The sequence below is a fragment of the Hippoglossus hippoglossus genome, chromosome 11 (assembly GCF_009819705.1).
Source record: "Hippoglossus hippoglossus isolate fHipHip1 chromosome 11, fHipHip1.pri, whole genome shotgun sequence".
NCBI classification, from domain to species: Eukaryota; Metazoa; Chordata; class Actinopteri; order Pleuronectiformes; family Pleuronectidae; genus Hippoglossus; species Hippoglossus hippoglossus.
In genome coordinates this window covers 10,282,317-10,303,652 of record NC_047161.1, presented here as the reverse complement: position 1 = coordinate 10,303,652, position 21,336 = coordinate 10,282,317, and the positions used below count along the sequence as shown (strand labels likewise).

The 21,336-nt window shown below is 43.0% G+C and overlaps 2 protein-coding genes across 3 annotated transcripts in view; one reads left to right on the top strand and one right to left on the bottom strand.

Annotated features, from left to right (window-relative positions):
• LOC117770622 (potassium voltage-gated channel subfamily KQT member 4) overlaps positions 1 to 17,750 on the top strand; it is a 45,075-nt gene extending 27,325 nt beyond the window's left edge. The window contains exons 2-14 of one of the 2 annotated variants that reach the window (XM_034600259.1): positions 545 to 635; positions 1,520 to 1,646; positions 1,745 to 1,920; positions 3,540 to 3,665; positions 4,293 to 4,403; positions 4,492 to 4,587; positions 4,669 to 4,757; positions 5,391 to 5,516; positions 8,103 to 8,332; positions 8,427 to 8,526; positions 13,323 to 13,454; positions 13,569 to 13,707; positions 14,241 to 17,750. In XM_034600259.1, coding sequence (XP_034456150.1) covers positions 545 to 635; positions 1,520 to 1,646; positions 1,745 to 1,920; positions 3,540 to 3,665; positions 4,293 to 4,403; positions 4,492 to 4,587; positions 4,669 to 4,757; positions 5,391 to 5,516; positions 8,103 to 8,332; positions 8,427 to 8,526; positions 13,323 to 13,454; positions 13,569 to 13,707; positions 14,241 to 14,444 — 1,747 coding nt within the window. In that variant the 3' untranslated portion in view covers positions 14,445 to 17,750. The remainder of the gene's footprint in view (positions 1 to 544; positions 636 to 1,519; positions 1,647 to 1,744; positions 1,921 to 3,539; positions 3,666 to 4,292; positions 4,404 to 4,491; positions 4,588 to 4,668; positions 4,758 to 5,390; positions 5,517 to 8,102; positions 8,333 to 8,426; positions 8,527 to 13,322; positions 13,455 to 13,568; positions 13,708 to 14,240) is intronic. The other variant, XM_034600260.1, reaches the window with a different exon arrangement.
• Positions 17,751 to 17,800: 50 nt separating this feature from the next.
• On the bottom strand, positions 17,801 to 21,037 carry cfap300 (cilia and flagella associated protein 300). The gene is made up of 8 exons (XM_034600270.1): positions 20,939 to 21,037; positions 20,605 to 20,821; positions 20,441 to 20,522; positions 19,641 to 19,710; positions 19,361 to 19,518; positions 19,063 to 19,235; positions 18,378 to 18,444; positions 17,801 to 18,090 (listed from the first exon to the last, which is right to left on the bottom strand). Exons 2-8 carry the CDS (start codon positions 20,709 to 20,711, stop codon positions 17,959 to 17,961), a joined length of 789 nt encoding a protein of 262 aa, XP_034456161.1. The 5' UTR covers positions 20,712 to 20,821; positions 20,939 to 21,037; the 3' UTR covers positions 17,801 to 17,958.
• Between the last annotated feature and the right edge of the window lie 299 nt (positions 21,038 to 21,336).

Genomic DNA, 21,336 nt, shown 5'->3' with positions numbered 1-21,336 from the left:
TTGGTCTTTTCAGTTGTTATGAATGATGAAAACAGAAAAACTGTTCTAACAGGAAAGTAATCAATAAATGTTACCATCAGACCAGAAGGTATTCTGGGTTTCTTACATCACAGGACTCAGCGGACGTAAAGCCAAAGACATCAATGCTGCTGTTTGAAGCCAATATCGACCTCTTTTAACTTGAAATACTTGAAAATAACGTGCGTATAAAAGTACAAACATAACTGAGATACCTTCATTAAGCTATAAACACCTCTGAAGCTGGTTCCATTGTTCTGGTTCTTATGCCAATGACCAAATATGATGACATTAGTCAGCAGGCTGTGTTTTTGTTCTGTTATAGATCAACTAATCTTTTCCTGCTTATTTGCAATTTAGTTTTTCTCTGTTGGTTAATCACACAGAGAGTGAACAAAGCAGATTTTAATTAGTTGTGTGATTCTTCTCTTAAGGGATTAATGTAATGCAAAGTGTTCTTATTTCAAATGTGTGTATTTAAAAAAAGTGTTAACTGATTGGGTGTGTGTGTTTGTGTGTGTTTCAGTTTTCTGCTGGTCTTCAGCTGCCTGGTGTTGTCTGTGTTCTCCACCATCCCGGACCATCAGAAGTTCGCCAACCAAGGCCTCTTCATCCTGGTACGACCCTCTCCTCTCCCCCCATATCGCTCACACAAAAACAAACAAACACACACATACACGTCATATCACTTCCTGCAGCGTATCCGTTGAGTGCGTGTTGTTTTGTTTGGAGGCAAAGACAGCCACGCAAGCAGGGTGGAGGATTCAGGTGTTGTTGACTGTGCAGGAAATCACAGATATGATCCACTAACCTTAAAAGCCATCCCATAATCCCTTCCTGTGTGCTCGAGCTGCTTTCGGTAATGGACGCCCACTTTCTCCTTCCGTAACCCGGCTCCTCGTCTCCCAGCCCCCTGCTCCCCTCTCCCTCATCCCACCTTGCTCATCTTTACGTGTTATTTATCGGTTTGATTGACTTTCTCATTCCCGCTGTTCACTCTTTCGATCAATCCCCCAGCCATTAGCAGGCAATCAGCCATTAGTGGACTTTACTTACACGACCATTCGCTCTAATGACATTCAGTGCACCTTAAACTGCCTGTACGGTGCAAAAACCTGAAGGTAATAAAGACACAGACATAAAGAGAAGACCGACAGAGTGTTAATGGTATTTGACTGTTATGGAATAATCTTTATTAATTCTTTTATCTTTTAATTTAATCCTCTAGAAAATTAAAATGTAAATATTGCCTATGCTCTTGTAACATTTGAGCTTTTAGTTTAACAACCTGGTCAATGGAAAATATTTGAGGGCACAGTTTCATAGATCTTGAGGCATGTAGTTTATGAAAAGAATATACATCAGTTTCTCACAGAGAGGAATTATTGGTTGCTTTCCAGATGGGTGGTATGATCACACCCCAGGATGAGTAACTTATGCTCAGTTGTCGCTGACCTTTCTGTCTCTCTTTCTTTCTGTGTGTGTGTGCGTGTGTGTGTAGGAGTTTGTGATGATTGTAGTGTTTGGGTTGGAGTACTTCATCAGGATCTGGGCCGCTGGCTGCTGCTGCCGATACCGTGGCTGGCAGGGACGGCTGAGATTTGCCAGAAAGCCCTTCTGTGTCATAGGTTAGTGTGTGTGCGTATGTGTGTGTGAAAAAATTGTGAAATCTCCTCATCCTCATCTCCTCTTTTTGTCTCTGTGGATTGATTTCCTTCCCCTGCAGACTTCATAGTGTTCGTGGCATCGTTGGCAGTGATCGCTGCAGGCACGCAGGGTAACATCTTCGCCACCTCAGCCCTGCGGAGCATGCGCTTCCTGCAGATTTTGCGTATGGTGCGTATGGACCGAAGGGGAGGCACCTGGAAACTGCTGGGCTCAGTGGTTTATGCTCACAGCAAGGTAGGAATGACCAAATAACTACACATGCTCTGCCACAAAACTAACTTTCTGTGGTTTATATCTGAGAATCTTATACATTTGACAGTGGTCAGTTGCACGGACATTGACATATATAAGTATTCTAGTGCAGGGTGGTATTACAGCGCATTACAGATTATTGTGAGAGCAGGAAGGAGGCTGAGGGCTGTTGTTAAAAGGCTGGTTACTAATGGGACAAATAACTTAATGACTTTCAATGAAGATGAGCAGCTGTTAATAACATTCATGGTTCTAAAACACTGAAGATTACTTTGACTGCTTCGGCGGCCCTGAGAGCTCAATGCACTGCAACTGTAGAAAACACATGCAAGGAAGAATTGCACTCATCAGAGCCCATACCTCCGCCAAGGCCCGACAGTCCCCTCATGAAACCACATTTTATTTCACTAGATCCAGTGAGAAACAACTTCCTGGATCTGCCTTGGGATCCGGATCTGCACCCAAAATGTTATGGGTTCTTTCTCAAATCATTCCACCACTCTCCAAGATTTCATTGAATTCCGTTGAGTAGTTTTTGCGTAGACAACTCAACCAAAAACAGGAACACGCTGCAAGTAACTAAGATGACATTGGCAGTTTTTCCAGGGGACACCAGAGAGTGATGACTGGGTTGTGATGACCCGTCTGGACTGAACTCTCACTTCCTGTTTTATTTCGTCTTTCACTCTCTCTGCACATGAACTCCAGCTTCACTTCCTCCTGTTGTTTTCCGTTTCCTGCCTCTGCACTCACCGCACCTCATCACCAATCACTCACCCAGTATATATACACCTGCTCACACACACACACTTCCCTCCCACCTTGTCTCTGTGTGTCAGGTCGAGCTCTCCAGGGTTCATCCCTCGTGTCACAGTGTATGATCACAGTCTGTTTTTCTTTCTGAGGCTGCCTATGCCCCTGTAAGCTTTGCTGCCTTTTTCTGGTTTTTGACTTTTTGCTAGTTTTTGGATTGTGTGCTCTCTGCCTGTGGATTCTCTGTAACATTCCCACACCTCCCTGCCCGCCTTCCCATGTATGACCCTTGCCTGCATTAAAACTGAGATTGTTAATTTAAACTTTGTTTTGCCTAATTCTGCCAAGTCTCTGTTCTCGTTGCAGTCATCTGTGTTACTTCCATTTAGCTCATTTACAAACAGTTAAATTCAGTAACTTAAAGTCCCAAACTGAACAACAAACATGCCCTTGCCAGTTTTCTCCCTCTGGAAACGTTCTCATCTTTGCTACTTGCAGTGTGCTTCTGTTTATTTTGTAAGTTCTGTCTATTTGCCGTGTGTGTTGAGCCCTCAGAGCCACAATAGACCGCTCATCTTTGGCAGTCAGGTGTTAGTGTTTGTGCTGACGGCTGTTGGCTGCAGATCACAGGTCGAAGGTGGCGATGATGAATTGATGCATCAGCTGTCCAAGCAGAACCATACAACCAAGTCAAAGTGGAGGCCAAGTGTGGTGATGATGTTGGGAATTTGACCATTAACAATAATAGCAGTCTGGTAATGACGGAAGGGATTGTGATGGTGGAGATGCTGCTGCTGACAGTTGTGATTGATTCTCTCTCTCTCTCTCTCTCTCTCTCTCTCTCTCAGGAGTTGATTACAGCCTGGTACATTGGTTTCCTGGTCCTCATCTTCGCCTCCTTCCTCGTTTACCTGGCAGAGAAAGACGTCAACTCAGATTTCAACACCTATGCAGACTCCCTCTGGTGGGGGACTGTGAGTACTGCATATTGCGCACACACACACACACACACACACACACACACACACACACACACACACACACACACAGAAACACACTAGTATCTCCATGAATTCAGAGGAAATTACACTGAGTTCCTTTACCTTGCAGTAATTTCCTGCAGACTTACTCTAACCATAACCATACCTGCACCCTGAAGGGGTGTGGTTAGAGATGAGGGAAGGATGAAAGAGAAGATGAAGGAATGAGGGAAGGATTGAGGAGGATAACGGGATGTGGGAAGGATGGAGGAGAGGACAGAGAGATGAGGGAAGGATGTAAGAGAAGATGTAGGCATGAGGGAAGGTGGGAAGAGAGGATGGGATGAAGGAGTGAAGAAAGTGAGGATCGGGGTAAGGATGAGCAGAGGGGAGGGATGAGGTAGAGGGTTGTTAAAGTTTGGTTCATGTCCCAGGAGGCAGGATTTACGACTTATACTACAGCCAGCCACCAGGTGGCGATTGGGACTCTTTGTTTTCACTTTTCGGTAGCAGCCATGTCGTCCATTTTTACACACAGTCTATGGTTTAACCCATCATATTGTGTGTGTGTGTGTGTGTGTGTGTGTGTGTGTGTGTGTGTGTGTGTTCCTTCACTCCCAGATTACTCTCACTACTATTGGCTATGGTGATAAGACCCCTCGTACGTGGCAGGGACGGCTCCTGGCTGCAGGCTTTGCTCTTCTGGGAGTCTCCTTCTTTGCCCTGCCGGCTGTAAGTCTCCTGACAGCTGCTGCCAGTGACTCCTGTCTGCTCGGACAGAGTGGCCCCCCCTGACATAAATTTGACCTCTGACCCTCAGGGAATTCTGGGGTCAGGTTTTGCCTTGAAGGTTCAGGAGCAGCACAGGCAGAAGCACTTTGAGAAGAGGAGGATGCCTGCTGCCAACCTGATACAGGTGAATGACGGCTCCTTCAATCTTTATGAAACGTGACGTTTGCCAGGCAGGTTGTTGACTTTCAATTTGTGTTTTGTTCAGGCTGCGTGGCGTCTCTACTCCACAGACGCCAAACACTCCTATCTCACAGCGACATGGTACTTCTATGACAGCATGTTGCCTTCGTTCAGGTAGGCGCTCCCATCTGTTTACATGTTCACCACTGAATGGATTCAAACATCAGGAATCTGTAGTTTCCTTCGGTGTGATAAATATTTGTGACCGATTTTAGAGTTGCATCAAAAAACGGTGAATTGTGAAACGTGTATATTTTGCTTCTGCTCGTACATCCGTATCATTATGAAGAAAACACAGATCACACCTGCTGCTGTTTAACCGTTTTCAGTTTAGTGCAGTGGTGGATTTAATTTCTCTTTTACATTTTTTATTTATTATTATTATTATCCCTTTGAAATACCTCTGCCACCTTTTATTTCAATACATTTTCATTACTTTTGTTCTACGCAGTGGTTTCTTATATTTTGCATTTTTGTATTAATTTGACTAATTTATGAGCTTAAAAGGAGGGGAACATGAGACATGCACCTGTTTTATATTCACATCAAGTCACAATGTTCACCTTTCAATACGTAAACATTTCAAGTTCTTACATATTTTATTGCTCTCAAGTATCCCTCTTCTTTTGAGTGTTTGGACTGTTGATTTGCTTCTTTGTGAGGTTTCCATCATTTGTTGTTTTTTGTTCATTTGTCATGTTTTTTTTTGTTTTTTTTTTTGTTTATTTGTGCACGTGGGGGTGTCAGAGAACTGACTCTTCTGTTCAGTCACCTCCAGCGACAGCGTAGCACCAAGAAGGTTCTCCACAACTCCTACCACACGCTGCTGTCTGGGCTGCGGCCCTACAGCTCCCCCTACCTGTCGGGGGACAGGTACGCACACCGCCACCACTCACAGCCTCATGGTACATTCAGACGGGCGGGCAGCTGCCCATCTCATGCTCACACACAGCAGGTGCACACAGACGAACACATTCAACATGTGCACACACACAGAAAGAACAAGGCTGACTGCTGCCGGAGCTTCCCGCATGGACGTGTTGTGCGTTTAACAAAATGTCACTAATATCTAACCTGAGACCACTGTGTTACAGGACCCCCCCCTGCTTCTCTGCATCTTTGTCCGCGTAGCTCGTACCCTCACTCATTCTCCACCACCTTCCACCGTTCTCTCACCAATTTCCTCTTCCTGTCTTCCTCTCTCTTTCCCTTTGTCTCCATTGTGTCTTTTCTATGCCATCCATCCTCCATCCTTCATCTGTTCTCAGGAAGGCAGAAGTTCCATGCAGGTTTGTTCTTCATGAGCTGTGCTTGCTGATTTGAGGATATTCGTAATAAGGATGAATATACGTTTGCGATGATTCATAACTTTGTTAGCGTAAACCTTTAACAAGAAAAAGGACAGCTGATTATCATATTATTATGATATCGGACCTGTGCATGCATTGGACGAGAGGTTGTTGGTGCATAAGTTTTGCAGGTTGAAATGTCCTTGATTTGAGGAGCTGCTCTCACACCATGATGTTTAATCAGCTGTCTTGATGATTATACTCGGGTAAAACATCCCCCATTACTGTTGCATGATCCTTCCCCACCTCCCCAGAACTCAGAGTGTCTACATAATCCAAAGAAATGCTGTTTGGATTATTGAGATCTTTCACCTCGTCACTCTCTTCCTCTGGTTTTACCGTCGCTGCCTTAATCCTCACGGGTTCACCACGTACCCAGGTTGTGTCACAACTTCTCGTCCTCCTTCACTCCCCCCCACCTCTCTCTTCCCCTCACCCTCTCTCCCTCTGCCTTGTCTCCCCAGTCAACTTCTTTCTAAAAAGCGGGGTCTCTTCCGGATTCACGCTGGCCGCAAGCAGAGGTATCCATGGCAACGAGCCTGTGCACGGGGCACGCTAAAATGTCACAGATCAATAACAGCACTCTTCCTCCTTTCTATGACACTCACTTTGCCTGAAACACTCCAAACATTTGTGGGCCTATGCAAGTGGCTCGCTCAAAGTTTTAGGTTCTTGTTAAAAAGTTTCAGAAAGACGAATTGGCTCAGTTAAGATAGCTTGTTGTAGCAGATGCCATAAAATGTATCTTTTTTAACAACGATGCACTGTAGTACCTTTTTAAAAACTTTAATTAGGCTCCACACTCTGGTCCACATATGATTGAGTGAATCCTTTCCTGCTGTGGAGACACGTTGTGTTGATTTTGGTTGAAGGTCATGATAAACCGTGTGTTGAAAACATGACAAATGTCCTTGATGGTTTATTACTTTAACAATTTAGATGCACGTCTTTTCCTTTCATTGAACATCTCGGATGAAACGAGAGAACTAAATATTTGATTAAAAATGACCAAAGACATTTCAAAAATAGAAATATTTAGCATGATGTTCTATTTTGTATTAGTTGCCTTTCTGGCAAATCAGTATGTTTGCGCTTTAAAAGGTTTCAAAGTGCAAAATTGCATCTGTACGCATGCGATACTCCTCCAATGATTTGGAAAGATTCAGTTATTGCCCTGAATGCATCCAAATCATTTACTTGCTTTCCCCTACAGCATGCGGAGGTCTGTCACTCTTCCCCATTTCCTCCATTCAACCCGAAACATTTCAGCATGCTCGTACGAAATGCTGTTTCCACTTACGTCCCTTAACTATTTAAATTTTAATTTAAATGGCCTGCTGTAACACACGCACAACAAAGAGTATATCATCGTAAACATGTAGGAGTGAACGGCTGAGCTGGAATTGCTCTGTGGTGCATGACGTTTGCGTTTCTTCTGGATCTTTGACAGTGTGTAACATGTGAGTGGCTGCAGAGAAGGAGCATGCTTTAACAGCAGCGTTAGGAGTGTTTAGAAGGACTGGCCACTTTCTCCTGTATAAACATGGCCTCACGTATCGGCCCGCCATGGCTTGTATAGAGTCTTGATAAGCCACCTTTTGTACCGCTGCACTTTGATGGGATTAAGGAGGCGAATCTTGGTCCGATGGAGCGTCATCCCAGCAGAGCTGCAAGTCTTGAATCAGGTTTCAGTCTGATTGTGCTGAATCAGGTGCTGTGAAAACCACATTCAATAAGCAAATATTCAGGGCAGAATCAGTTTTTAGCTATTTTAAGTTGCACCTCAGGACTCTCTGCCTCGATGATAAATCCGCCAGTCTGCCCTTCATGGAGACGTAATGTAAATGTCTCCCTGTTTTATCTGTTTGCTGATGAGGAATGTCGCAAAAGATCTGAGGCCATTTTTTGGTGTTACATCACTTTTACTAACAATTTCTTTTCTAACAAGCTCAGGCTGTACTTCTGCTGCCTCCCTAAAGTCCCAGGATAACACAGTTTAGTTTTCCATGAAGGTCAAAGGCATGGACATTGAGAAAAAACTTGGTGGCTGTCATGATCCGAAAACGATAGTCTGCTTACGGACGTTTGACTGTTTTATTTTCACTGTCAGCAGTAAAATGGGCTTCCGGGATCGTATCAGAATGAACAATTCTCGATCATCCCAAAATAGTCGGAACAAGGCATCGCCGCTGCCCCCGGGCTCCGGGGTCCGACGCTCTCCCAGCCAGGAGAACGTACCCGAGGCCACCAGTCCGGGGAAGGTGCAGAAGAGCTGGAGCTTTAATGATCGCACACGCTTCCGCACCTCACTTCGCCTCAAACCACGACCTCCTGCTGATGGTAGGCAACACACACACACACATCAAGCCTTTTTTTATTATCAATCACAGGCACGTCTGCTGGATAATAGTGTCTTTGAATGTCCTTGTTCCAGTGGAGGGGGTCGGAGAGGACAGCGTGGAAGACAAACCATATTGTGACGTTGCAATGGAGGAGGTCATCCCAGCCGTGAAGACGCTTATACGAGCTGTCAGGTGAGTCCAGCTGTCAGCGTCACACCAGTAGTGGAAAGATTTATTCTGTACACAAGAGAAATATAAGTAGTACAGTAGAAAAACTGTACACATGAACAGATCATTCTATAAACCTTTGATGGTCCCATCCAGTAACATTGGTCTTTTGCACTGCCAACAAAATTTTGTCTGTTGCAAAATCCTGAATTGATTAATCCCGAGTGAAACAATTTTTTCGGTTCCAGCTGATCTTAGTCAGCTCATTCAGTGACAATATAACAGAGCTGTAATAGCATGTATTTAAAACAACTTTGCATTTAAATTATCCTTAAATTTTTGTACAATGTAATGTGTTATAAACACTTTATTTAATATTATTATCGTGTTTATAAATGCTAATTAGGAGGGTTGGAGTCTCGGTTCCAAGATTGCCAGCAAAACATTTACCATTACATTAAAGGACACGTCGGGTTAGTATTAGCGTGTTTCTAAGTTATTATAAAGTCATTGACCTTTTTTAATAGGTCTGTTGCGCTCAGTGTGATTGATTCACATCACATGCCGAGATGGAATTTCCCGGTGTCTGGTGTACGTTTTTTTGTGAGCTCCACACATCACAACCTCCCTGTGTAAACGGGCTCACTTCGGTCACACAAACAACCCCATGCGTGCGTTTTCAGATGATGGTATTAATGGGCGAACATGCCGCTCCTCCATTTAGGTGCTGGTGTGTGCAGATTCAGCTGACAGAGTAGAAATGTCCACTTAGGAGAGGTAACTGAGCCCTGCTGCAGGAAGCGCTACTCCCCTCTTGCGACCTTGTCACTCAGCAAGCCGAGCTCATTCAGGCAGGTCATGTGTAGGGAGGCATGCTAGGTTTGCCTTTTCAGGGAGCACACACACAAACAGAAATATCATACAGATGGATGGTCACAGTACAGTCGGGCTGTGTGGAGAGTGGAGACATGTGTTATTGTACAGTTTGGACAAGGACAACTGTAATAATGGACTGAGAGCATTGATGTTGATTGCTGTCACTGTGTCATCTCTTCGTGTTGTTCATCGACTGTAAGCTTGACTGTTTCTGTAGCACAGTGTCAGTGGCAGACGTCCTTACACAGGATGTGGTGTGGCTCTTTAAATTAAAGAGGCTGGTTCCTCCTTCACTTTCTCTAATGAAGCAAAGATAATGCTCATGTAAACAAGGTAGTTGCATTCATAATGTGTGTGTGTGTGTGTGTGTGTGTGTGTGTGTGTGTGTGTGTGTGTGTGTGTGTGTGTGTGTGTGTGTGTGTGTGTGTGTGTGTGTGTGTGTGTGTTCATTTTTATTAAAGCTGTAGTGTTTCTTTTTATAGCTACTCTTGATTCTACCCACTCTGTACTTGATCGTGTGTTAAATGATTTACTATTTGAATTTTGAGTTGGTGCTGGTTTTCATGCTGTATGTTACCTGACTTTGAACCAGATGTTGATACCGTGTTATAAACTAATACAATTTAGTGACTCGTGTAAGGATTTGTTCTTTAACTTAAAGTCTCTTATAGGGATAGTTTACCCACAAATGAAAATTCACTCATCTACTCACCACTGTGCCGATGGAGGGATGGGTGAAGTCCACAAAACACTTCTGGAGTTTCAGGGGAAAACAGTGTTGCAGCCAAATCCAATACAATTGAAGTAACTGGTGAACGTAAAAAACATAGCATTCCTCCATACTGCTCCTGTGGTGTCATCCAAGTGTCCGTAAGCCCCGATATTCAAACTCGACTCGAAACAGTGTCAGTTACACCAAGTTTTTAGCCTAAATGTCCGCTGTGATCCTCCTCCGGAGCCGTGTTCACGTTCGAGTGCACACACATCGCACAAGCTCGCGTCTCCATGCTCTTGCCCAAGGGACATGTGACGACATCAGCGAGAACTTAGAGCTTTTTTTTTGTTTTTTTCTTACGTTTGAAGAGTGGTCACCATTTACTTCAATTGTATTGGATTTGGCTGCAATGCTGTTTGCCCCTGAAACTCCAGAAGTGTTTTGTGGACTCACCCCTCCATCGTGTATAGAGGTGAGTAGATAATGAGTGAATTTTCATTTTTGGGTGAACTATCCCTTTAAGCGGCAGCCACTCATGTGTCTCAGGCAATCATCCATTCATCAAAGTTATTGCATGCTGAAGCATCCAAGGCCTAAAGGTTGGAGGCTCTACTCCTATCATGGAGTGTTCGGGTGATTGAGAGGCAGATTGTAATTCTCTTTGGGTAAAAGCACTTTATAAATGTAGTCCGTCCATTTGAGCACATTGTCAGTGTCAGCTGTCTGAAGCAGGTGCTTTGTGAACAAACTGAATGTTTCTCCTTCGCAGGCGTACAGCAGGAGGATGTTTTCCGTTCCCGGGATGCAGCATGATGTATTATTGCTTGATATTGTTAGGCCACTGACAGGGTATTATATGATCCCTCCTCGGGTTTGCACTTGACTCAGCAGATAGCTCTGACCTCAGCTGCTCCGTGCCGCAGACAATGGAAGAGAGGGACTTCCAATAGAGAGTGCAGGTGTGTACACAGCAGGTGCTAGCACACGCACGTGCTCACGCAGTGTCTTATAAGGTTCACGACTGACGTACTTGAAACACCGGGTTTTGCAGGAGGCCTTAGTGCTGAGGTTTCACTTTAGAGAGATGCATTATCAGTGCCAGGCTGTCTGAATAAATGCATACGGTGTTCTGTTTATGAATAGAAGGGAAGGTAGAGGGAGGTAAAGGAGAAGAAGAAGAAGAGGATGGGAAAACTACTGTGACTCTTCACATGCAAAAATCCAATACTGTGTATAACACCAAATTTCTGCTCATTTGCAGTCTCAGGTGAAGTGCCTACTTTATTAAATAAATAAAAATAGTTTGGACATGCTTACTATTTATATCCATTTGATCTTTCGTCATCATCATCAGTTTTTTTTTGTGTGTTTCAGCGGTAATATTTTTAAACCTGTATAATGTTTACGCGGTGTATTTCTGTAAGAATGATTGAACACACATACTGCAGCTCGTGCATTAACTTTTTGTTCACTTATGAATCAGAGGCGTCCCTGCAGTGGCTCGCCCTACTTGGCCTTCTCAGGAAATGTGTCAGCATAACAGTGACATTTTTAAGTCACGGTTAAAACCTTCCCACCGGAGACTATCTGGGATCTACCTTTGCTGAGCTGCAAAAAATATTTGCCCTAGCTATGCAAGCATTTTGGGACACAGATGACACTTCCTGTTCCTCCAATCGAGTTTTTTCACGTCTCCTCTTCCGAATGTTAGGAAGGTATAATATCTTTCCGTGAGCAGTGCCAGCTGTACTGTACCACTGCTTGCACCGTACCTGGACGTTTTCTGACAGTAGACCTGACCACGTATAATAAAAGACATTTCATCGACTGAGAAAGAGTCAGCATTTTGAGGAAACCTTTGGAGGAACCAATTCAAAAGCCCCCGTGCTCTTTTTTTTTTTGTACCTGCACCTGAGAAAAAAAAATCTAAATCTGCATCTACCTGCAAAATAAGAAAAGGCCGCGAAATACCCCAGGCGTAGGAGTCATCAAGAAACAAGAGTGCTGTGTTAGGGGGAAGAGTGCGCTGACGGCTGCTACAACACCAGCTGTGGACCACTCCTCCTCCTCTCGCTCCTCTTCTCCTTCGCTTGCACCTTCTCCTCTTCTTTGTCGCAGCTGCACCCGGCCGCTAAACAAATCTGTGTGCTGCGTATGTGTGTGTGTGCGGCTGCGGTAAATGCAAGCGCTGCATGCCCCGGACAAAGGTTACCGTGGGTAATTTCAGAAAATGACCCCTCTCGCAAGTTCAGATTTCACCTGCTCCTGTTTAGCTCGTGTGCAGTTGTGTTACTGTGTGTGTCCCTCTGACTGAGATGCAATGCATTTGTGGCATTGTATTTGTTTTTGTGCACGTGTGTGGTTTTGTACACGGGTATGTGTGTGACGTTTTCTGGAAAAAGCTGAGCGGTTCTGATCTTTCACTTCCCCAGACCTTTGATGTGATCCCTTTCTTCCTCCTGTGAGGGCAACTGGGACTATTATAGTGGGTTTAGTCATCTGGCTGCGAGAGATAGGGTTTCCTCAATCCCTCCCGGATTGACTCGTCGTTCAATCCATCACAGGATGAGATGACAGCTTGAGTGTGTGTGTATTTTGTGTCATCGCTGAGCTGCCTATCGAAGAAATGATAAGAAAGGAATTGAATGACCCACCCAACATAGAAGGCCAGACACACAAACACACACAGCATGACGTTCCAACCACAGCGATATTTACAGGTATGTGTTCAGCGGATACAGTGGTGCTGGGTCAACATTCCTCAGTGTGTGATTCCCCTCGCAGAGGGATGTGGGTAGCGATGATGAGCTGTGTGCACTGGGAGTGGGAGCAGCTATGGTCCACCAGTGGCTCCAACATGGCTGTCACACTGACAAAAGAGGAGAATCAGGGCAAAGCTCTAACTGTGTGTGTGTGTGTGTGAGAGTGTGTGAGAGTGTGAGTGTGTGTGTGTGTGTGTGTGTTAATTGCTGAAACAGCAGGTCCTGATAAGCAAATGTCTCTGGAAGATGTTGTCATCATCACAATATACACGCATGGTTTAGTAAGAGGGGCTGCTCTGCTCTCTTTATGGGGCTGTTTGTGAATGATAAGGTCACTCTGACTGTAATTAATCTTGTTATTCTCAGTGTTGGGCCCCATCATTTGATAGATGGCCCTGCATTTTCACAAAGGTTTACTGGACGTCCACTGATGTGTGATGTGGGGTTTGTTTCTGCTGCACGTGTAGGATCTTGAAGTTCCTTGTGGCCAAGAGGAAGTTCAAGGAGACGCTGCGTCCGTATGATGTGAAGGACGTCATAGAGCAGTACTCTGCGGGACACCTGGACATGCTGGGACGCATCAAGAGCCTGCAGATGAGGTAGGTTTCACACATTTGAAACTGGAAGCGGGGATAAACAGTTACTGTGCTCACACCAAGCATTTCACTGAAAATACAAAGAAATGAATATAATTGATTGTGTTTGTGTGAAAGGGTGGACCAGATAATCGGACGAGGAGCCGTTCAGCCTGACAAGAAGACACGCCCAGAGAAAGGAGAGAAGACACCGCCAGAACTGGATCCACTGGATGAGCTAAGCATGATGGGACGTGTAGTCAAAGTGGAGAAACAGGTAATAGAGGGGTACTTTGATTTATACGCCATTTGTGGAACTGTGTTTTCTGTGTAATCATATAAGCTATTAAAAAAATTCCAGGTGGATCACTTTTACGCTGGCGAATTTAATGAAAAGCTGCCATAAAATGTACAGGAAGTGCAATAAACCGAGGAAGTGATGTTAATGTCTGTTCCAATTAGTCGATGGATTTTCTTTCCTCGCTCCATCTTTTTCACAGCTCCCACGAGACGCTGACAACTAATGGCTGAGACTTTTTCCTAGAGTGATAAGATATACTAAGCTTCTGTGGTCAATACATGAAACCATTAAGACTCATTGTCCATCTTATCAGAACCAGTGATGAAACACACAAGTAAAGCATCTCCTACAATTTCTGAAGGGATTGAAATAACAAAAATTTCACAATGGAATGATTTAATATTTCTTTGTCTTTTATCACTTTGTCTGTTTTCTTTCTCTGTTCAAAATCCAGGATGTGCTGATACAAATTGTGCAAAGGTTTTTTTTCCATTTGTGTGTTTTCTCAGGTTCAGTCCATAGAGAACAAGCTGGACCTCCTGCTCAATTTCTACACCCAGTGCCTAAAGAAAGGCTCGTCCAACTTCACCCTGTCCTCCCTCCTGGACCCCGACCTCACCTCCGACTACCACAGCCCCACGGACCAAAGAGACCTCTTCCCCTCCGCCTCCACGCTCAACATCTCACGGTCCGATACCGGCAACTTGGAATGACAGTGAGCTGCACACACACAGTCCTTTGGCTGAGTCCTCACTCTGAGCAGCCCGCCGTCATCCTCCCATATCTCAAATCCACATCCTCATCTGTTGTCTTTAAAGCGAATGTGTTTCCACAGCTGATCCAGACGGAGGCCTCCACATGGCCTCAGCCAAAGCTGCTCACCGGACCCTCCTCTCAACCCACTCGACGAGGATGGAGAAACGGAGAGGAGCACGTGAACGATGATACTTGACTACTGAACCACTTTCCCCCTGCTCACCTCTTGCTTTCTATCTACGCTGACTTCGAAGCTTCATCTGTAGATAATCTGACTTTGAGCTTTGATGTTTTGTAATTCTTTGGAGAAATCTTTCTCTCTCTCTCTCTGATCATTTCAGTTGTTTTTTTTTCTGTGTTGGCCGCTTGAATCAACTGATGGAGAGTTTTCTGACTTTGCTGGCATCACAACTCTGTGATGGGTACGACCTGTACATTTTCCATTCACACCACCATAAAAACAAATGTATAACTAGAAGAGCTGTCTACAGAGAAATAATCTGCTCTCTTGGACGGGCAGACTGGCCAGAGAGCCACCTCGCCAAAGCACCAAACCTCCATGGTTGCCCTCTCCACCCAGACGATGGAGTTTGAAATGAGCGAAACCCTGCTTTTATCGCCCAAACCTGTCACATGAAAAAAGCTGGAAGAATGTGTTGGATTGACTCATGTGTACAGTTTGCGTTGACCTTCATTCATCCTCGACGGAATTCCGTCTCCTACAAGCCCACTTGCAAAAAAGATGTTTTGCTTGCATTGAAGGGAGGATTTAACGGAGCCAAAATGTCCTTTAATGGCTCTAAAATCCCTCCTCTGCAATGTTTTAAAAGGCTTCTGTTCCTCTTTAAGTGCTCCCGTAACCAGAGTTTGTTTTTATAACATGCCTTGTAAAGCTCTCCGTCTTGCAGCCCACGATCCAAACATGCATGTTCCCTCCGATGAGTCCTGTAGATAAAGCCTCACCGATTCCTCTGTCAGAATTTTTCCGACGTCTGACACTTTTTCTGCACATCGAGCCTCAGGTCAGGTTTTGTCACGTCATCCGGTTCAGGCGGTCATTCGTACTTCACCCCCTCTCTCACTGGAGGGATCCTTCTCACCTGCTGCATGCACTTGCAGAAACATTACGGCCAGTTTCGGAGCGAACAACCTGTAAAGTGTTTGGGTTTGACATGTGAATTCCAGGCCTTTAACCTCATGAACGCTCGTGTCTTAGGAAACGGTTTCGAGCCTCACAGCTTCAGTACGAACAGACGGGGTGCAGCAGGGTTGAGCTCCAGCCATCACTTATAGGTGTTTACTGTCATTGCCAATCCCCTGTACTGTCTTCTGTCTTTTCTTCCTCGGAGATGTTTGACGCACAGAAAATGCTCTGTGCTCGTGGACAAAACTGGAGACACACACACGAAATGAAGACAATTTCTTTACTTAAGTACTTTGGCACTTGATAATAACACATTTTATGTATAAAATCATCATTTTGTTTTGATTTCCTTGATGTAATTATGTTCATGCACTTATTTTTGTGTAACCTACGATAGCAAATATATTTTTTAATGATTTTTGTGTTTGATAAAGTGAATGTAGGGGTTTAATTTAACATATTTAATTCGGTTAGATATGGTCTCTAAATAAATGTAGCCTTTGTTAAATCATGGATGACACAACTGTAACACGCAGCGGATCAGGTTCACACACGACTCACAAAAGCTCCTGTGTGTTTTTGAGCTCATCATTTTCTTTTTGGTGTCGTTAGATTCAAATAAGAAAACATTCACTCATACTGTATTTGGCCAGTGAAAACACTTTATGTTCCCGAAGGTGTTTCGTTTATTTCAGTCAAGCCAGTTGACTCAGGTGCTCCACTTCTCCATTCAAGCCAAGCTCAGACTTCAAACAGTGAATGTACTTTATCGCTCGATCTTTTTTAGGTTCTAGTGCTCTCTCTTTATCTTCAAGTCTTTGCGTTCGTTCTGAATAGAAACATTAGGTACGTGGTTTCATTCTTTGGCCTAAACGATAAGAGGTGCCTCGTTGTTAGAGGCGTCGTCACACTGTCACTTCATCGTCACCTGGAATGTCCAGCTTTTTAAAAAAAATGTATGTGAGACCACTGTATTGCATGTTGTTGTTAGTTGTGGCCCCAGTATTAGAAAACAAGTAATAATTAAGGATGTCTTCTGTAAAGTCTTGAGTCAAGACATGAAAGGAAATGACTTGTGCCTTCTATGTCCTTGTTCTTTAACTGATATGTCGCGGCTTTTGATCTCAAACATAAAATATCAGTGCTGCCTCCAAGACAACAGTGTTTCATTGAGATAGCATCCTCATGAGGATAGCCATGCTGTTTTGTTTTTTTTTGCAAAGAAAATGTTTCACCACAGAAACATAATCAAAATTGTTATGAACACATAGTTTTTAGGGGTGTTCGCCTTTTATGAGGAACTTTAATATTTTCTGAGAATATTTACTGTATGTTTAGCGAATCATCGCAACTAACCCAGGACCTAGCATCGACGTCCTTTACTGTGTTTGAACATTTGTCAGATCTGGAGGCACGGGCATTTCTATCACCGCAGGAAACTCTGCAGGCATGTCTCCTTTCGTAAAAAAGCATGTCATGTAGATCTGAATGGCTTCCACACAACTACCTCTGAGGCCACTAGGGGGCACTAGTCTAGGAAACCAAGTATGAGAAGCAGTAACCGATTGTCGAGGTGACTGAATTCTATGCATGACTCAAATGTGCACGTTCTCTCTTCTCGTTTCACTCTGTTCTTGACGTCCTCACCGTCCATTGTTCACTGACTTGCTGCCATTTGACATTCCAGCTCGTTGCCCTTTAACTGCTCTCTTAGGTGTTGGAGCTGTTGTTGAAAACGAAAACGCGAACAGATCGAAGCAATAAGCAAAATGCTAAGCTAACAAAGTCTTCCAATTCCAATTGATGTAGCTACATGGTTGATGACATGGCGCTTATCGTATTTTCTAATCTAATGCACACCTCTGTTTGATCTTTTAAAGAGATACAAAGATGTGTATCTGCGGAGGATAAAATTAGCTCACTTGACTAACTTATTAATTTATTTGTTTCAATAAAGCTCTTTGACTGTATGTTGGCTTCTCGCTTTTCTTTTACACACGGTTCTACTGCAGGTGTTGAAATCCGACGGCAAAAAAACAAACGGGTAAATAATTTGTCAAGAAAGTTTACTAAAACATTGTCAATTAGGGAGAAATCACAATCTTGTTTCATCTTCCACTCTTTCATTGCCTTTTAGAGTTTACAAACATTTATTTAGAGCAAGATGCTGGTTAAAAGACATTTATTGACATAAGTTGCAATAAACAAATAATTTCTTCCCTTGTGTAACTCGAATTCCTAAAAAAAAGGAAAGTTAACTGACAGCAGAGCTTTTACGGAAGGTGATTGACAGGTTAGATTCAGACCACGGGATAATTTCTTCATGGTCACTGTATAAAGTTTCCAACACCGTAGAAGTGGCAGAACAAAGTCACATGACGTTTATAGGGGTCGACAATCAAATAGGCAAATGTCTGCTCCTCCTCTCGTATCCCGGGGAAACAACGCCCCGATTTAACCTGCGAGGGAGAAATTATAGTGTTTGAAGTTTTATAGCTGAAGAAAAAGATGTTTACTGATTTCAGGTTATTATTGATGGTTGTATAATGTCTTCAGAGCAGGACACGCATCATTATTTCCATAATAACACAAGGCTGCTGTGTGATCTTCAGCCAATTATAGGTCAGATCCAATGAAAACATGTTCACATGACCAGAGTTAGGATCAGAAGTTATGAACTGAGCATTTAGTTCGATGCATTTGTACGAGTGTAAGGAAGAAACAAGACAGTGAACCAGTAACTTACGTAGGCGCTGACTTTGAGCACCGTGGAAACAACGCTGATCCTCTTTGTGTTTGGATCCTTCTGAACGCTACAGAACAAACCATAAACTTAAGTTTTTTATCATGAATAACACAGACAAGATACTTTTATACTGTTATACTATTAGAATAATTCAAAACTTTTACAAATCCAGTTTTCATATACAAAAAGGAGCAATAAATAATAGCAATAACAGATGACCTGTTTGCAAAATGACAGAAACTTAATGATTTGAATGAGAAATAAAAAAACGTACCATGTAATATCATAAATGTTGTAAAAGAGATGTCAAATATGAAAGTATGTGATAGAACTAACATTGTTTAAATATATTTTAAATTAGAGTTATAGATAAATATAAGACACTTGATAAATTATAAATACATTCTTGTGATAGTTGGGTTTAGCTTTATGCTCTGGTGTTACAGATGCTAATAGTAAAGTAATGTGCAGTCATGTGTATCTTTAGTCATTATTTGGACTGTGTAGTAAAGGTGTAGGTGTTATAGGGTCGGTTTCAGCCTCCAACTTTTTGGTCAATATGTTTTTTGTTGTTATTATTCTATGCACAAAAATACTTTGCCAAACAAATCTATCTAAATCTCATATGTACACATATGGAGTTGTAAGGAAACATAGTATTTGACAGTATGGCATCATACTCTACCTGATCAGATCTTTGTACACTTGCTTCGTGGTGTTGATGTAAGGCTGGATGGTGTCTTCGTACTGACAGAGCTCCCCCCCAAGACACAGGTGCTTGAAGAGGCGAAACAGAAACTCTCCCCGCTCCTCCCCCCCGACCGCGGAGTAGTGCTCGCTGTCCTCCTCCCGCAGCATCTGGAGGAACAGAGGATGATGAGCACTGGCCTCAAATCAAAGAAGATCAACATAGACGAGACAAACGGACGGACGGATGAAGGAGAGAGAGAGAGAGAGAGAGAGAGAGAGAGAGAGAGAGTCACCTGTCTGAGTTCATCATAGTCGGAGTAGACTTCGTGTAAGCATTTAACTATGTGTCCAGAGGGCCTCAGGACGCCACAAGAGAAGATCGGGTCAAAGAGCTCCATGGAGACTTTGGTGCATGCTACCACCTCCACATGGACAGACACCACAGGCTTGTCTACAACACGCACACACACACACACACAAGTCAAAAACATTCCACAGGGATCTGATCGTCTGGCAGATGACATCAATTTCCTATGATCAGCGATGAAAGGCATTCTGGGGGATGTTGCATACCGAGAGGCACCTGGACTCCGGCCTCCATCTTTTTCAGACAGGATAACACGTCAGGGTCTCTGAAGAAATCCTGCAAACACATAGTGACATCAGGAGCATTCAAATACAATCAAACCAAATCAAAACATTTTTCATTTTCCACAAGATTAATTCACTTTGACTTCAGTATTTCCAGGAATCAAAATGTCAAAATATCTATTTCAAGTTAGGGCTGCAACTATTTTCCTCGTGAATCTGTCTTTCCTTTTCTGTAACGATCATAAATGAAAAAGAAAGGCAGCATATTTTCAAGCTAAACCGAGTCAATGACAAATAACTATAAATCGACTCTGAAAATATTTGCCGATTGATTTTCTTTCCCTCAACTAATCAATTAATCGACCAGATGTTGCAGCTGTTCATCCATTACAATGAGAAAGATTTAGTTTATGTTTTAGTTTAATTCAATTGTTTTCAGTGCTATCCAGAAACAATTTTACAAAACACTTTTGTAGGAAGAGCAGGAGGAAGAAAAAACATCCGACTCAATTCTACATTCATCAATATCCATCATCATGCCAAAACTGTTACTCAATACGTTCATATTGTTTCATTATTTCAATTTTTTTAAATTTTAAATTGATTAATTGAAGAATATCTGAGCAACTAACATGGTTAAGGATAGTTTTCAGTTACCAATCCTGTTCTATTAGTCACTGTTTATACATGAAAATGGTTTTATTATTACTTTATATATGTATGTTTTATTTCTAGTATATACATTTAGTAAGTATGTGATTATATAATATAGTGGATCTTACCAGTGCAAACTGTTCACAGTTGTAAGAGTGAAAGCTCTGATCAAAGCTGAAACACTGAGCTGAGATCCTTCCCTGCATGGACCTGGAATGACACACGTCCATTCATCAACAGCACGTTAGAAAGTGAATTTATTACAGTTTCCTGGTTCGTTCCATTTATTTACCATTTCATTATCAGCGTTGAAACCTCTTTGTCCTGCAGGAAGAAGAACTTCTTGTTGGGAAGAGCGCGAAAAGAAAAGCTTTGCTCAAACGGTAACTTCTCTGCCATGTTGTTTTTTTTACTGCTTCTTCACGACAAACCGTGAGGAGCGTCTCCTCTTCACCAACACGGAGCAGCTTGGTTGTCGCTCACGGGCCAATCAACGACAGGATTTCTCACCAAGAGCCAATAGACGTTTAGTTTCTGTTTTAAGGCTCCTTTGATGACATAGAAGATGAGTCTTTTTTGGCATCAGAGGAGCCGACTAAATGAAGAATAAGCTGTAAAAGAAACACCCAGCCATGCATTAAATAACACAGGAAATGAATACGGGTCGTTTTTGACCCACGTTGTGCATTAGAAGGAGTTTACATAGCTTGTGTATCAAAGGGTTAATCTGTTGAATCCCATCTCAGATCCGCGTGGTGTTGCCTTGGCAACAGACGCCGGAAACGGCCCCTGGAAGATTCCATGAGCTACAACGTAAAGTCTTTTTAACGCAACGTTACTGATATTAAAATATGAAGATTACTGTTTGAATACCTTTATTGTATCATACTGTACTTTTTTCGTATTACATTCACCGGTTTTACTTATTTCTACTTTTTATTATGGTAATAGGTGGTCACACTTAAATTGTAGTGTTTTCATTCTTTTATTATTTTTAGGGTTAGGGTTAGGGATATTTATTCTG